This window comes from Chenopodium album, unplaced genomic scaffold (genome assembly GCF_948465745.1).
Source record: "Chenopodium album unplaced genomic scaffold, dcCheAlbu1.1 scaffold_44, whole genome shotgun sequence".
NCBI classification, from domain to species: domain Eukaryota; kingdom Viridiplantae; phylum Streptophyta; class Magnoliopsida; order Caryophyllales; family Amaranthaceae; genus Chenopodium; species Chenopodium album.
Genome location: NW_027665309.1, coordinates 1 through 17444, shown reverse-complemented (window position 1 = coordinate 17444; position 17444 = coordinate 1). Strand labels below are relative to the sequence as shown.

General features: G+C 32.9%; 1 protein-coding gene and 1 pseudogene across 2 annotated transcripts; both read left to right on the top strand.

The window, feature by feature from the left end:
• Positions 1 to 669: 669 nt before the first annotated feature.
• LOC145623432 (uncharacterized) lies at positions 670 to 3986 on the top strand (annotated as a pseudogene).
• A 7090-nt stretch (positions 3987 to 11076) lies between these two features.
• Positions 11077 to 14833, top strand: LOC145623431 (uncharacterized). 2 transcript variants are annotated; one of them, XM_081676481.1, is made up of 4 exons: positions 11077 to 13768; positions 13876 to 14287; positions 14379 to 14399; positions 14605 to 14833. In XM_081676481.1, the coding sequence occupies exons 1-3, from the start codon at positions 11110 to 11112 to the stop codon at positions 14392 to 14394; spliced, it is 3087 nt and encodes a 1028-aa protein (XP_081532607.1). In that variant the 5' UTR covers positions 11077 to 11109; the 3' UTR covers positions 14395 to 14399; positions 14605 to 14833. The 2 variants fall into 2 exon arrangements, with proteins under 2 accessions (XP_081532607.1, XP_081532606.1); XM_081676480.1 differs by having other exon boundaries at positions 14379 to 14438.
• Positions 14834 to 17444: the final 2611 nt, after the last annotated feature.

Sequence of the window (17444 nt, the reverse complement as noted above, 5' to 3'; positions counted from 1 at the left end):
AGAGTAGAAAATAAAGTGTGTATTATATATGTCTTAACAAAATGATTTTATTTTTAATTGAATTAAACATTATTGCAAAAGTAAAAAATTGGATGAAAAAAAATTAATAGTATTATCGAAAACTAAAATAATGTATAGCAATATTGTTTAATAATACTCACCTCATTATTTTTATAAAAATAATACCTAATATAAAAGACTACATATATGTAAAAATATATCAGTTAGGTTTATATGGAGAATTATTATTGTTAAGAATTTTAATTGGAAGAAAGATATTTTAAATTATTACAAAATGATTTCTTTCAATATATAATCTGCATAAAAATAGAAAGTAAAATTGGGCGGGAAAATTTTTAATGACATTGTGACAGATGTCATTTTAGATTCGCTTTTAATATAGGTTAATTGATTGATAATTTCTTTGACTTTGCTTGATATTATTCCACTAGCAAATTAGCAATTATTAAGATCATCTTGTATTTATTAAATATGTATATTTTGATATTAATTCTAGAAGGCAGCCACTTAGAATTGACTCGTATAGGTCTTCCACCATCAATTAATTATTAACCCAACAAGTAATTCCTCTCTATATATGTAAGCATATCCAACAACCATTAATGCATATATCATAAAACACCTAGTACAACAAAAACCAAGTGTGCCATGAATCTCATCTTCCCTTACTTGTGCATTGTGACGATCCATTTCTTAAGCCTCATCTACTATGTAATGCCTAATAGTGTAGATCGTGTCGCCCTCTTGGCGATTAAGTCTCGAGTAATCTTAGACCCTCTTGGAGTATTAAACTCTTGGAATGACTCTGTTCCTATTTGTAAGTGGCAAGCTGTCACTTGTGGCACCAAGCATCCACATCCACATCGAGTCGTTGGTTTAGATCTATCTTCTAATGATTTGGCGGGAACTTTATCACCTTATGTTGGTAACTTAAGTTTCCTACATCGTATAAATTTAAACAACAATTCCTTCGGAGGTGACATACCACCTCAGATAGGTCAATTATTTAGGTTAAGATATCTAGGATTATCTAATAACACCTTCGAAGGCCAAATACCAGCCAACATATCTCGTTGTTTGAACCTTAAGATACTTATTCTAGGAAATAACCGTCTTAGTGGAACTATTCCATCTCAACTCGGCCTCCTGTCTAACTTGATAGACTTGTCAATCCATAAAAATCACCTTACGGGTGACCTTCTTAACGCGGTTGCCATGAAAATGAACTCATTACAAACACTGTCTGCAGGTTTAAATTCCTTTCAAGGAACTATTCCGGAAAACATTGGAGCATCATTCCAAAATTTGTCATACTTTTCTATAGGAGAAAATAATTTTTCAGGTACTATCCCTTCTTCCTTTTACAATCTTTCTCATGTTCAAGTGGTTGATTTAAGCTTTAATCAACTCCAAGGAACTCTTCCCTTTGATATCGGGTTTCGACTTCCTCACCTTACAACACTCCACTTAGGTAATAATTCCTTCCATGGAAACCTCCCTGCCTCTCTCTCGAACCTTACTCGGCTTGTGAATCTTAATTTATATTATAACAACTTCTCTGGCAAATTTGTGTTTGATGCAAAAAATATGCCTGATTTGAAAGTTTTAGAAATCTCCAATAATATTTTAGGAACAGGAGAAGCTGATGATTTGAGCTTTTTACAAAGTCTTTTGAATTGTAGTCAATTAATAAGACTAGGATTTAAATCAAATTACATGGGTGGAATCTTACCTGGTTATCTTGGTAACTTGTCCACTACACTAGAAGAATTAGATTTGGGAACAAACCAAATTTATGGGAGTATTCCACTAGGATTGTTTAACCTCGTTGGCTTAAGACGAATAAACTTACAAGGAAACCTACTGACCGGACATCTTTCACCTCAAATCGGAAAGCTAGCAAAACTAGAAATATTTTCTTGTATAGGCAATCGTCTCACAGGAAGTATTCCTGACTCGATTGGAAATTTGTTGCGGTTGAGTTCATTGTGGTTGGGTGAAAACAACTTCAATGGCATGATACCGTCGAGTCTTGGGCAGTGTACAAATTTGTTAGACTTGTATCTAAGCCAAAACAACCTCACCGGACTAGTACCTTCTCAATTATTTCTTTCTTCTTCGACCTTGATTTATTTTTACTTGGATAGCAATCAATTACAAGGTGAAATCCCAGAAGAAATCGGTCAGATAAAAAATTTAGTTCAATTTGTCATACACGAAAATGCATTCTCTGGGGAGTTTCCTAGTAGAGCCTTGGAAGCTGCACCGCCATTGATGTTATAGATTTGGGAGCTAACTTCTTTACTGGATCCGTCCCTGACTCATTCAAGTCATTAACTAGTTTGAGTTATTTAAATTTAGCGCATAACAATCTTTCTGGTCATATTCCAAATTTCTTGTCCAGGTTTCCGTTGATGACAATAGATTTGTCCTTCAATAACTTCCAAGGAGAGGTTCCTACAAAAGGGGCTTTTGCAAATTTAAATGCTCTCAATATTTCCGGGAACAATCAACTTTGTGGAGGAGTTCCTAACCTTCATTTGCCAAGGTGTTTGCCCAAATCTACTTCGGATAATAGAGGGTCTAAATATAAGGGTAATAATTTATCTAGTGTCGAGATTGTGACAATTTCAATAGCTTCTTTAGTTGTAAGTGTGTCCATATTATCATTAGTGTACTTCCTACTTTGTTCCAGGAGAAAACAAAACAAATTGTCACATGGATCGGGTATGAACTTGAAAGAGCCCTTCTCCAAAGTATCTTACGATATGCTTCTCAAAGCAACTGATAGCTTTTCGGAAGCAAACTTACTTAGTGCGGGTCATTTTGGGTCTGTTTACAAAGGGGTCCTTGCTCTAGAGAGTAATATGGTTGTAGCTATTAAAGTTATCAGACTTGAACAGAGAGGAGCTGCCAAAAGTTTCATGGCTGAGTGTGAAGCATTAAGAAGTCTCCGTCATAGGAACCTTCTTAAGATTGTCACGGTTTGCTCGAGTACTGACTTTCAAGGCAATGATTTCAAGGCTTTGGTGTACGAGTATATGACTAATGGAAGTCTTCATCATTGGATTCACATGGATCCAAATTTGAGAACCTTAAGTCTACTTCAAAGGGTAGAGATTGCAATTGATGTGGCGAGTGCACTGGATTATCTGCACAATGATTGTGACGAACCTATCATTCATTGTGACCTAAAACCAAGCAACATTCTCCTCGATGATGACATGGTTTCTCATGTTGGGGAATTTGGGTTAGCAAGATTCCATTTACGTGCAAGTGCAAATAATAGCAGCTCAGTTACAGTCAAGGGAACAGTTGGGTATGCCGCTCCAGGTAAGAACAAAATAATATGGATTAACACTATACTATGTTCAATCTTTTTATCTGTTTTTTTTTTAAAAAAAATAAATGTATATATCTTTTCTCTACTTTAATAAGCTCTGTTTTTAAACAGAGTATGGTATGGGAAGCATGGTTTCTAAGGAAGGTGATGTTTACAGCTATGGCATTGTGCTGTTAGAGTTGACGACTTCCAAAAATCCCACTGATAGGATGTTCGAAGGAGGTTTAGACCTGCATACTTATGCTAAATCAGCAACATTGCCTAATCAATTGATAAACATCATTGACCCAAGGCTGTTAGATAATGACGTTGGTAATTTAAGTGAAGGAAACGAAGGTGAAGTTTTAGCAGAAAATGAAAGAAAAATGAAGTGCATAAGGTCTGTCATTGAAATCGGAGTGAAATGTTCCGTAGAGTCACCACAAGATCGAATGAGGATTGAAGATGCGATTGAAGAGTTACAAGTAACAAGGGATGTTCTCCTTAAAGAACTACATATCATCCGTGCAATGCACATTACGAGGTACACAAAAATATACAATTTACATTAGATTTAATTCTTTGGTATCATTATATTCCCTTACTAATTTTTCTAAGCTCTTTCAGGGATCTTGCTGGTTAAATAAACACCGTATTATATGACTAATCCAAGACATAGACAGAAAATTGATTCAGAGTAAGCTTTTGGTTTTACTGTCAATCTATTATTACTACGTACAATGTATCAAAGGCAAAGTGTATTATATTAAAGATCATGATGTAACTAATACAGAGTATATACATTATTTTCTGATTATGAAAAAATAATAATAATAATAATAATAATAATAATAATAATAATAATAATAATAAATTAAGTGATCTTCCAGGTCCAGCAGTATCAAGCACGTACAATATCCAGCCTAAGCTAATCAAAGCAACTCAAAGTGAAGTTTAGTTATCGGCTTATCACTACTATACTATCCATTCGGGAGAACAAGATCATATTAAAGGTTGTTCATAGTTGCTATTTTTCGGTTTCTGTAGTGTGTAAAATCTGTACATTGTACTAAATGCATACAATGGAGAACGATTTAAAGAGTAATTAATTCAAAGTATTTAATTATCTTAGCATGTACACCTTTTTTCCTATTTCCCTACCTTATAAAAAGTAGAAAATAACTCTTAGGAATAGTGTGCTACCAACTATACCCTAAAAAATATGTAAAAAATTGTGTACAAAAATGTATATTTACTTTTTTACCCTCATTAATATGTTTACTCTCATTAATATATTTAATTGGTTTTCTTTCATTAAACATACCATCAATTAATAAAAAGTTTTTTTTTAACAAAAACTTATAATGCCTTTTTTTTAAATAAAATAATTATAATGTTTTGCACTTCATATGCTATTATTATTATTTAAAAAGGAAAAAAATTGTATGTACGAAGATTTTGTTTATTACCACGAGATGATTTATTTTTACTCCTTCGTGATTGCTCTTCTTATTTACAATTATGTTGTCCTTTAATTACAAATATTGTTAAGGTTTATTAGCTTTTCAATTGTACATTATTTGATGGCACGCACATAAAAAACGTGGAATTTAAATGACATTCATATTAAATAATGATATTCGAGCAGATGTTATCAAGAAGTATAAATAACTTTAAAATCCTAAAATCGAGAGACATCGATGATAGAAAAAAAAATGTATTAAATATGGAGTTAATTTAAGAGGAAAAATATAACTAAGTGGTTATTGCTTTAGTATTAGATATAGATATAGATATTAGATGGTCGTAGAACATTGAACTTACATTATTAAGTGTATAGCTGCAACGAACATTTCACATATTATTACTCCGTATGACCAAGTTAAAAAAAATTCGTTTGAAGAAAAAATACGTTAAGTATTATTGAATCACACAAATCAATTAAGAGTTCTAAACTAGCTTAAGATATGAAGTGATGCAAATCAATTAAATATTATTTAATAATAATTTTGAAATAACACTGTCAAACTTTTGAGGGTTTTAAAAAATAATTGTCATTAAAGATTTAGGTGGCTTTTTTTTATACTTCTACAAAACCACTATATTGGCACATAAACCAAATAGTACGTATTAAAACTACCAGGTCTACCACCCAAACCAGAGGTGTAACTACACGCTAATACAACTTCTATGCAAGAGCTAACTCTTTCGCGTGCATCGCGCGCGTAGGATACCCTAGTAGTATTAAAAGCAACAGATTTATAAGATCAAAAAATTTACATACATCTATTGGATGTGTAGCGTTTCGAAATTGATATGCCCAAGCAATTTTCATATACTCGTTTTCAATTTTTTCGAATGAGCTTTTTACAAGGTTTGATACTTGGTAAGCTCATGTATGATTAAAGGACTGATAAAGTAGCTAGAGTTAAAATGATTCAACATTGAATTTTAAATAGTGCTCCGTTTGCTTGTCTTGGTTTGATGCTCCTTCCGTGTTTTTTCAAGTGTTACATTTTGACCGGCACATAGTTTTAGACAATTTAATTGATTTAAATAAAATAAAAGGTTAGTGGAGTAGTTGGAGTATTAAAAAAATATAAAAGAAAGATAGTGGAGTTAATAGTTTATTGAAAAGTAATGAATGTGAGAGGAAATATATAATAAAAAAGTAGTAGTGGGTTTAGGTGGGGACCATGAGAGGAGAGAAATATAATATTTTAATGTAGCTTTTTGCCAAAAAAGGAAGTGTAATACTTAAAAAAACACGGCCAAAAATAGAAAGTGTAACACTTAAAAAAACACGAAGGGAGTATTATATCTTACTCAAAGTTCAGTGAACTCGTGTGTATTTAATTTGTGGAGTTATTATTATAATGCTTGAGCTGATGATCGATTAAGCAATGAATGTTACTCCTGACAAACTAGTGGAAACAAAATAGGTTTCCTTAATCACAATCTATTCAAATTGTTTCCATTCCACTAGGATACCAAACATATAGTAAGGGTAACGTTTATCATTACCCTTTTTTCCTACTTATTTGAATCCTTTCGGTTTCATTTACGAGGTTTATACCAAACACCTCCTAAAATTTTATGATCTTGATTTTCTTGTCTTCCTATTTTTTCATTTTGGATAAAAAAAAGTTGGAAAAATGAAAATTAAAAATCCAACTTTTGTTCGGTCTTCTCTTAAAAATCCAACCTTCATAACCCACCTGCTTATTTAAAGATCCATTACCTGTTGATGACCGATTTTTGTAAGTTATATGCGCCTTGTTAGCTAATAATAGGTCAATTATCTTTTTAATTATTAAAAACACAAAAATAATTAAAAGAAAAAGAAAAAAAATCCAAATCCCCTTTTACACCACCACCACCTTCTCCTGCCACCACCGCCACCTTTCCCTGCCACTACTCCCTCTCCCCCTCTCTCCCCTGCGCGGCCACCGCCCATCGGAACCCAACCCACACGCCACCAACAAAAACGCACAGCCCACTGGAACCCAACGCATACCACCACCACCTTCCCCTGCCACCAACACACACGCCCAACCACCAACAAAAACGCAGAGACACCAACTCCACCGCTCAGCCACCAACTCCACCTCCACGCCACCAACACACACGCCCAGTAGTCTGGTCCTCCACCATTTTAGGTTGAATACAGGATTGATTTCATCAAAATTAATCTCAGTAGTCTGGTCCTCCACGAAACCCATGAAACCCCCTTCCTCCGTCCATTAAATCGCAACCCATTAAACCCCCTTCCACGAAACACGACCACCTAACCCATGAAACCGAACTAGCATGAAAATACCCACCCACAGACAACCTTTGATGGCTTTGAAACCGACCATCCAAGAATCAAAATCGTCGCCGAAAAACGTCGGAATGTCACGAAATTGATGCGGTGGTACATAGAGGAGAGGGAAAGTCATTAGAGGTGTATTTTGGGATCAGGGTTGGGTATCAGAGCAGCAGGGGGGTCGCACCGTGGGTTTCGAGGCGGCAGGTGGTGGGTTGTTTCCGTTTTATGGTGGGTTGTTGGGGTTGTTTCCAGTTTTGTGGTTGGTTGTTGTGGTGGCGAAATTGGTGGATTGATGGGTTGTTTTTGTTTATTAGGAGAGAGGAGAGAGAAAGAGGAGGAGTGAGAAGAGAAATTAAGAGATAAAAAAAAAACTTTTTAACCTGTTTAATAGGTTAAAGGTCAAACGAATCAGTTGGAGAAGGTGGGGTATAAAGGTTGTGTTTGTAGCATTTTTTGGATAACCCGAAAGGGGGGTATGGATTCCCGTGGGAGACAGATCTGGGATGCAACACTCGTACGGCCTAATTACCTGCAAAACAACGGATCTCCGATGTGCCGGAGATTCTCCTGCGACGATCAAGTTAGTGACCGGAAAACGAAATTTTAGAGAGAGAAAGTAGATAGAAGTGAGAGCATATTTTGGGCATTGTACCTTTGGGAATTGTGTATCCTCCTCTTCCATCATGAAATGATGGGGGTATTTATAAGGAAGTGGGAGATCGTGCTCCTAGTATTTCATAACCTAGGAAGATTGACTGCCCTATACGTGGTTGACACGTGTATTAGGGTTTCTTTTATGCTAGGCATGTTTCCTTAATGGGCTTTGAGCCCTTCATTTTCTTATATCTCTCTTTAGGCTACGTGTCATGCTCTTATTGACATTTATTTAGCTGAGCAGGATGCCACGTGTCGGCTTATAATTGGGCCACTTTTTGGCCTCTCATTTGTCTATAAAAAGGGGTAAAAATACCCCTAAATAGGTTGGATTTTTATAAGATTAATGGAAGGTTGGATTTTTATAGAAAGACCATACAAAGGTTGGATTTTTAGATTCCATTTTACCAAAAAAGTTTTAGATTTAATTGGAGTGAACTTATTTTTATTCCTATAAAAAAAATTATAAAAAAAAAGAGAGAGAGAGCTTATTTTTATTGAACTAGAAAAACATAGATAAAACTGATGATTTTACTGTAATCTTATGGCTTTTGACTACAATTATTATTATTTTTTTTTTAATGGAAGGCTAAGATTATTTATTTTTGATTTATTTTTAATTAAAAATATTTTTTAATTATTTTAAATATATTTTTATCTTCCAAAAATTATTTTTAATATTTTTGAAATTCTGAAAATAAAAAAAATGTGTATAATAATAAAAAAAATAATTTTTTATTTAAAAATAAATCGAAAAACAAAAAAACTTAGGGTTCGTTTGGCATTGCTGTGGTTTTCTGTTTTTTAGTTTTTAGTTTTTAAAAAGTATATGATATATGTCCGATAATGAATGAAAAAATATTTAAACTTATTAAAATCATAATAATTTTGAAAACTGACAAGAGAAAAGTGGAAACACCTTTTTCTTGTTTTCTGTTTTTGTTTTATGATTTTTGGTTTTCAAAAAAACAGGAAACTAAAAACAAAAAATGATGTCAAACAAGTCCTCAACTGTCCATTTAAAAAAATTGTAGTAGTCAAAAGTAGACTACATTAGAATTGATAAAAACCAATAATAAAAAAAAAAAAAAAAAAAAAAGCAAATAATTTTAATTTCCTACTTTCCTAGTAGTTTAATTGAATAATAGCAGGAATGCATGCAGCCATGCATACCGTGTTCAATGGAGTAGAAGACTTGGAAGTATATAATTATAGAGTACGTTGACGGTAGTACATGACTCGTATTTTCTTTGTCTGCTGACCCCGATAAATGAGTTGATGACTTTCTATCAATAATAATGCTGATCTTTGTGTCTACCTCCTTAGCTACGGTAGTATGGGCACTACGGTGTACTTTTTCTGAATCTAAAGTCCATGCATAGTTTTGCACCTTATGTAAAGTGGATTTTTCTCACCCACTAGTTTTCTTCCATTTTATATACAAAGATAGTAAGATACTACTATACGGGTGTGTTTGGTAAAAAACTTTTTAAAGAGCTTTTAGCTTATTTTGTCCAATTAGATGTTTGACCAATTAAAAAAGCTAATTTGGGTGTTTGATATATAGCTTATTAAAAGAGTTTTTTGGGCTCAAAAAACTCTTTTAGAAAAAGCTCATTATAAGAGATTTTTAAAATTAGCTTATTGTACAATTAACTTTTTGTTTCTTAAATACACTAAAACAGCTAACAATTAAAAGCTATTTACCAAACATTTTTATACAATCAGCTAATTATAACCAGCTAGTCAATCCAGCTACTATAACCAGCTAGTTAAACCAGCTATTATAACCAGCTACCAGCTAATTACCAAACAGGGACATCACCTTAATACAATCCTTAACATATGTAGTTAAATTGGGCAAAAAGATTATTTGTAAATGGATGAAATTAATATTATGGAATTTTTTTTTCAAGACAAAGTAAACCATTCATATAATTGACACATACATCTATATAATTTAAGAAAAGTAAAGATGTAGTATGTATTCTAGGTTTCCAAAACCCAAATCATAACATCCCTATGATTCTCCAAAATGAAAACTAAAATTATAGTTATGAAAATAAAAATCGCACATAATCAACATTTATTAAAAAGATGGGAAATTTTAGAAATGCAATATCACTAAATTTTTGTTCTATTCACCTTAATTTTTTACTAAACAAATATTTTTATTAAAATCAAATAATTTTTCACTTAATTTAAATAATTTTATTACACTTAAAATTACTTTTACTGAATATAAAAAATTGATAATTTTTGGTCTTTAGATAGCCACAAGGCGCTTGATGAGATCAGGATGGAAAGTCTAACCACTTGAGCTATCTCTAACTCTCATAAAAAATTGATAGTCAATGTTATATACATCATATATTGACATCAAATTACTATGATGTCAAAAAAAAAAAAATACAAATTATTATTTGGTAGGTGCAGTGGAGTACTACTTAGGAGATTGTAATATGCTCTCTCTCTCTCTCTCTCTCTCTCTCTCTCTCTCTCTCTCTCTCTATATATATATATATATATATATATATATATATATATATATATATATATATATATATAATCGGAGTAAAAATTAAAGAGTTATGCATCATCAAGACATCAATAGATACATGTATTGAATATTGTCAGATGCTATATTTATAGACTATTAAGAAAATAAGAATCATGCTATTAAATTACAAAGTATTCATTTTTTTTAAGGAATTACAAAGTATTCATTGTGTCTTGATAACAACTTTTTATTTTAAAAGAAAAAAATAATAAATTAGATATAATTAGTGTAGGATTTATTTATTTTTATTTATTTATTTATTTATTTATTTATTTTATCTTAAAAGGGTGGTATTTAAAATTTAGTCTGACATAATCTTAAATTTTAGTGTCTAGTCGGGCTTGGTGATGCCTTGATCTCTTAATCTAACAGAGTTTGTGCACAGTTGTTACCTTGATTGCATAAAAAGGATGGAGTTAATAAGTAATTTAAATGAACAATGAAGTGAGACTTTATTGTATGAACAAAAGCCAAGCTTCTACAAAACCATCATAATCTTGACCAATAATCACGGGTCTTCATTGATTGCTCCATAAGATGGGGTACTTAGTTACCCTCTTCGAAGGTAATCTCTTGAGTCTTGACTATGATAGACCACGCATTTGAACATTCTATATTTGTATTCTTTACCGCGTCTTTGTACTACAACTTATGTGCTTATATAAGTGCACATTGATACGCATACTACGCTACCAAGCCTATTCTACTTCTTGAAATAATTCATATATATCAAACTTAGTTATGAATCTCATTTTTGCCTCTCTAGTCATTTTGTTTATCCATTTCTTAATCCTGTTTTACACCGTCTTGCCTACAAATAATGTAGACCGTGTTGCCCTCTTAGCAATTAAATCCGAAATTAGTGAGGACCCTCGAGGGGTTTTGAGCTCTTGGAATAACTCCGTCCCTCACTGTCAATGGTCGGGTGTTATTTGTGGTGTTAAGCATCCACATCGAGTAGTTGAATTAGATCTTGCAAACAACGGTTTGGTGGGAACTTTATCACCTTATGTAGGCAACTTGAGTTTCCTTCATTATCTCCGCTTGTCCAATAATGCTTTTAGAGGCTACATTCCACCTCAAATTGGCCATCTACTTAGATTAAGGTCTCTAGTATTAGGAGTAAACTCCTTTGAAGGTGAAATCCCGGGCAACATATCTCGCTGCCTGAGACTGAGGAAGATAAGTCTTGCCCATAACTATCTTACCGGAGCCATCCCACCTCAATTTGGTCTTCTAACCAACTTAGAGCAGTTAGCAATCGAGAGTAACCAACTCACCGGTGACCTACTCAACACGGTTGTTATCAATATGACATCCTTGCAAATGTTATCTGCACCCTATAATTCGTTCCAAGGAAGCATTCCAGACAACATTGGAGTACTCCAAAATTTAACATACATCGCCCTTGCACAAAATATGATTTCAGGTAATATTCCTCCTTTATACAATTTATCATCTCTTCGAGTCTTTGATTTGGAGTTGAATCGACTCCAAGGAACTCTTCCATTAGATATCGGATTTAGTCTTCCTCAACTCACTTATTTCAAAATAAATGGGAATTCCTTCCATGGTCATGTTCCAATATCACTTTCAAACCTTACTCATCTTGAGGAACTAAGTATATATTCTAACAATTTCACGGGAAAATTCATGTTTAGTGCTAGAAACATGCCTGGTCTTAGGTGGCTAGATATTGCAGATAACTATTTGGGAACAAGAGAAGCTGATGACTTAAGTTTTTTACAAACGCTTGCTAATTGTAGCCAATTGAAACTTCTAGGATGTGCCAATAACAACTTTGGAGGAGTCCTACCTCATTATCTTGGCAACTTGTCAAGTAGTCTAACTGAAGTATCTTTTGGTAGAAATCAAATTATAGGAAGTATTCCAACGGGGTTATTTAACCTCATTAACTTGAAGCGACTAGATTTAGAACACAATCATTTGTCCGGAAACCTTCCACCACAAATCGGAAAGCTAAGAAATTTAGAAGCCTTTTACTGTGATAACAATCATCTTATTGGCAAGATTCCATTTTCATTGGGAAATTTGTCACGGTTGAGTCAGCTCTATTTGGACAAGAATAGCTTCAAAGGGATCATACCCTCGAGTCTAGGAGAGTTAGGGAATTTATTGTATCTATCTCTTTCACAAAACAACCTTAGTGGATTTGTTCCTCCTCAACTATTCGACGCGACTTCAATGTTGGTCGAGCTACATTTAGATCATAACAATCTACAAGGAATTATCCCTATGGAGATTGAGCAATTGAAGAATTTAGTTTGGTTGGATTTGTCAGAAAATGGATTTTATGGGGAGCTTCCTATAGGCTTGAGTAGTTGCATTGGCCTTATTGAGCTAGACTTGGGAGGAAACTTTTTTAGTGGATCTATCCCCAAATCTTTTAAGTCTTTAGCCAGTATGAGTACTATGAATCTCTCTCATAATAAGTTGTCTGGTCCAATTCCAAGTTTCTTGGCAAATTTCTCCTTGATAAAACTGGATTTGTCTTTCAATAATTTTGAGGGAAAGATCCCTAAAGAAGGGGTTTTTGCAAATATTAGTGCATTCTCAATTCTTGGGAATAACAAGCTTTGTGGAGGGATTCCAGAGCTTCACTTGCCAACATGTCCTCTCTATCCTACACCGAAAAGAAAGAAGGGTAAATTGTCAGTAGTTGTGATTGTGATCATTGCGGTAGCTTCTCTGGTTGTGGGTGTGTCCATATTGTCATTAGTGTACTTCCTACTTGGCTCAAGGCGGATACAAAATAAAAAATCTGGAGGATCAGAGTTGAACATGGTAGAGCCCTTTTCAAAAGTGTCTTATCACATGCTGCTCAAAGCAACTGACAGATTTTCGGAAGCTAATTTACTTGGTGCGGGTCGTTTTGGGTCTGTTTTCAAAGGAGTCCTTGATCCAGAGAGTAACATGGTTGTGGCTGTTAAAGTTATCAGTCTTGAACAAAGAGGAGCTACCAAAAGTTTCATGGCCGAGTGTGAAGCATTAAGAAGTATCCGACATAGGAACCTTCTTGAAATTGTCACTGTTTGCTCGAGTACTGACTTTCAAGGCAACGATTTCAAGGCTTTGGTGTATGAGTTCATGACAAATGGAAGTCTACATCAATGGATTCACACGGATCCAAATTTGAGAACCCTAAGTCTACTTGAAAGGGTAGAGATTGCAATTGATGTGGCGAGTGCTCTGGATTATCTGCACAATGATTGTGCTGAACCTATCATTCATTGCGACCTAAAACCAAGTAACATTCTGCTCGACAATGACATGGTTGCTCATGTTGGGGACTTTGGGTTGGCAAGGTTTCATTTACGTGCAAGTGAAAATAACAGTAGCTCTGTTGCAGTCAAGGGAACAGTTGGATATGCCGCTCCAGGTAAGAACAAAACAATGACACAATTCCAATAGGTTCAATCTTCATTTTGTCTTTAATTTTTTTAACAAGTGTATATTTTCTCTGCTTTGATGATAATTTTTTAACAGAGTATGGTGTGGGAAGCATGGTTTCTAAGAAAGGTGACGTATACAGTTACGGCATTGTGTTGTTAGAGTTGATGACTTCCAAAAATCCCACTGATAGGATGTTCGAAGGAGGTTTAGACCTGCATACTTATGCTAAATCAGCAACATTATCGCCTAATCAATTGATAAACATCATTGACCCAAGGCTCTTAGATGATGGCACTGATAATGCTAGTGAAGGAAATGATGGCGAACTTTTGGCAGAGAATGAAAGGAAAATGAAGTGCATAAGGTCTGTGGTTGAAATCGGAGTGAAATGTTCAGTAGAGTCACCACAAGATCGAATGAAGATCGAAGACGCTATCGGAGAGTTACAAGTAACAAGGGATGTTCTGCTTAAAGAGCTACATATCATCCGTGCAAGGCACATTAGGTACATACTATTTACATTAGATTTAATTGTACCTAATGGAGGCATCACTGTATAATTTAGTTTCTTTACTGATTTTTCTAAGCTCTTTCAGGGATGTTGCCGGTTAAACAAGGTATATGACTAATCTAAGACAAGTAGATATTGATTCAAAGTAAGTATATTGTTTCATATTCAATATATTACGGAGTACTTCTTAAATTTTATTCGAAGGCAAGATATATTATGTTCGAGATTATAATTTCAAAAAATGAGTATACATTATTTTCTGATTATGAAAAATAATCAACTATGAAAAACTAATATAAGTGATTATCCAGGTCCATCAGTATCAAGCGCATATAAAATCCAGTCCATGCTATGTTTAGCAGCTAAAAGAGAAGTTCAATTACCGGCCTATCACAATATTATCCAGCCAAAGACAACAAGATCATATTAATGGTTGTTCGTAGTTGCTAGTTTTAATTTCTGTTTCTGAAGTGAAGTCTATGCTTTGTACTATTATTTATAAATTGAATAAAGATATTAGAGAGTAATTATTAATTCGAAGTATCTATATTAGCTATGTTTTTTTTCCCTTACTAACAAAAAGAAGATAGTTATAAGATTAAAAATTTTACTTACATCTTCTGATGGGTGTGCAGCCTTTGATACATTAAAGTTAAATGTATGATCAAAGGACTGATGATTATTGAGTTGAATGATTCAAAGTTTTCTTTTTTTTTTTTTTTTTTTTTTTTTTAAATAGGTGTCGCAATACTAAAAACAAATATTATCTACGCAGTATTTGTTTTCGTCTGCATTTACTTGAATTGGACGATCGAGTAATCACCCAATCAGCTCACTGTGTAAAAAATGAGAATAAGAAAAATAAAATTAGGAAATTTTGACAATTACCACCTTCTGTTATGTCCATTTTAACAATTACCACCTTCTATTTTTCTTTTTGAAAATTACCACCTTCTATTTTCAAAAACATCAAAAGTTACTACCTTCTTGCCTCTCAACTACCACGTGACATCATTTTGGGCTCATTCTTTCCCTTTCCTCCCTATTTCTCTCCCATTTCTCTTCATAACTCGATTCTTACCTTCTCATTCACTTATTTTCCCCCAAAAATTCAGAAACTCTTCAATTCACTCCTCCAAATCAAAATTAAAGGAAAATTATTGGTGGTTTGGGGAAAAAAAAGTGAAAGGGGAGATGAGAATCCAAATAGGAATGAGAAATGTGAGGGAAATAGGGAGGAAAGGGAAAGAATTGACCCAAAATGACGTCACGTGCTAGTTGGGGGGCAAGAAGGTGGTAACTTTTGATGTTTTTGAAAATAGAAGGTGGTAATTTTCAAAAAAAAAAAAAAAAAAGGTGGTAATTGTCAAAATTTCCATAAAATTATACTCTATAACTTCTATTCTTGAAAAGACAATCCAACAGCATGCAAGTTCGTGTGATAATTTTTCCAATTAATCCATTAATTTTAATTTTTTTTAGTAAATTAATTGATAATAGTTGAATTAATCCACTAATTGCACTTACGTAAGGCATTTTCTCTAACCTTTTCCCTAAATTATCTAATCAATTGATTAATTAACATCATGTTTTCTTTATTTTTTTCAAATAATATTTAATATTATAATTAAAAAAAAATATTATAAGTTCAACTATATAAGTGAAGTACATTATGGGCCAAATTGGCTAGAGACATAGTGTCGTGAAAACCACGCTTAAAAGTTAAAACTGTTAAAGTTACTCGTAATTGCCAAACGGGGCCCATGAGGCACATTCAGGCCATTCAAAATATTACCAATGGACCATCTGACCATCTTAGGTGAGAATGCACATTAAAGATGGGATTATTAGACAATAATTCAAAACTAAATACTTAACAGCGAATCGGTCAAAGATGGAATCATTAAAATAAAGTTTTCTTATTTTATAAAGGAAAATGCTATACATAGCCCTAAGGGTTACATATAATCATTTAATTTACTCTTGAAAATTGTTTAAATTTAGAAAATCATGACAAAAACACACTAATTACACCGATCTGCGCGTGTTTTTGTCATGAATTCCTAACTTTATACATTTTTCAAGATTAAATTCAATGCTTATATATAGCCCTAAGGGCTATGTATAGCATTACCCTTTTATAAAATGAATGATTTTACCGCATTCGTTTGAAAAATGATTACCATATTAGTTTAATGATATATAATATTATCGGTTCTTTTTTTCACGTTATAAAATGGTCACAATTACTCTTACAATATCTACAATGTAAATATAAATTTTGAAAATTTTAATTCAACGTAAAATAAATATTTTTTGAGAAACTATAAAATAAGAATAAAAATTACATAAATGAAACTAAAAATTTAATTAACCAAAAAAAAAAAGTTGATACTACTAAGTAGTACCATTAATAAAGTAATATAATTAACTATTGGCAAAAAAATATGTCAATTTCAAAAGACTACTATAAAATTTCACTATATAATTTCAAAAAACTACTGTAAAATTTCACTATATAAGGGTTTTTTTTGTAGATATATATTCATTCACTTTCAAGATTGAACTGTAGTATATACTTGTAGAGTTGTATAAACTATAAAGGCAAAAGCAAGGTTTAAATCAGTCAATTAACAATAAGTGAAATTTCACTGATAACTGGAAAAAGTGATCAACCATTCGGTTATGTTAGAGTAATTTGTGATTTTTTTTAAAAAAAATAAAATAAAAATTTAACATCATTTCCATTTTTGAGCACATTAATTACATGCTACTTAGAAGTTGGCACATACGGACATATAATAGACGAATTGTAAAAGTATGCTAATAAATTCTGAATAAAACAAGAAGAAATTGGTCTATATGTGTGTGTGACTTTGTCCAAGTATTAGCTTAAAAGGAACCATATAGACGTATAGTCGTGTCTAATAGAGTATTTGTAATAGATGGTCGTCTCTTCGGCTCTTCCTCAAACCTTTCTTAATTATCTTGTACGATGAGTTTTTATAATTTGTTTGATGCCACCACATACCTGATTAATGAACCTACTTTGTCAACAATAATTTAGACTTTGTTATATTCACCTTATTTTTACTTTTTTTTTTTTTTTTTTTTTTTTAAGATAATATGTTACAGTAACATATATTCAATT

Excerpts from the sequence above, each read along its gene's own strand:
- LOC145623431 (XM_081676481.1), top strand. The coding sequence starts at position 11,110 with ATGAATCTCATTTTTGCCTCTCTAGTCATTTTGTTTATCCATTTCTTA. Across the intron at positions 13,769-13,875 it reads AGTTGGATATGCCGCTCCAG|AGTATGGTGTGGGAAGCATG; the intron begins GTAAGAACAAAA and ends ATTTTTTAACAG.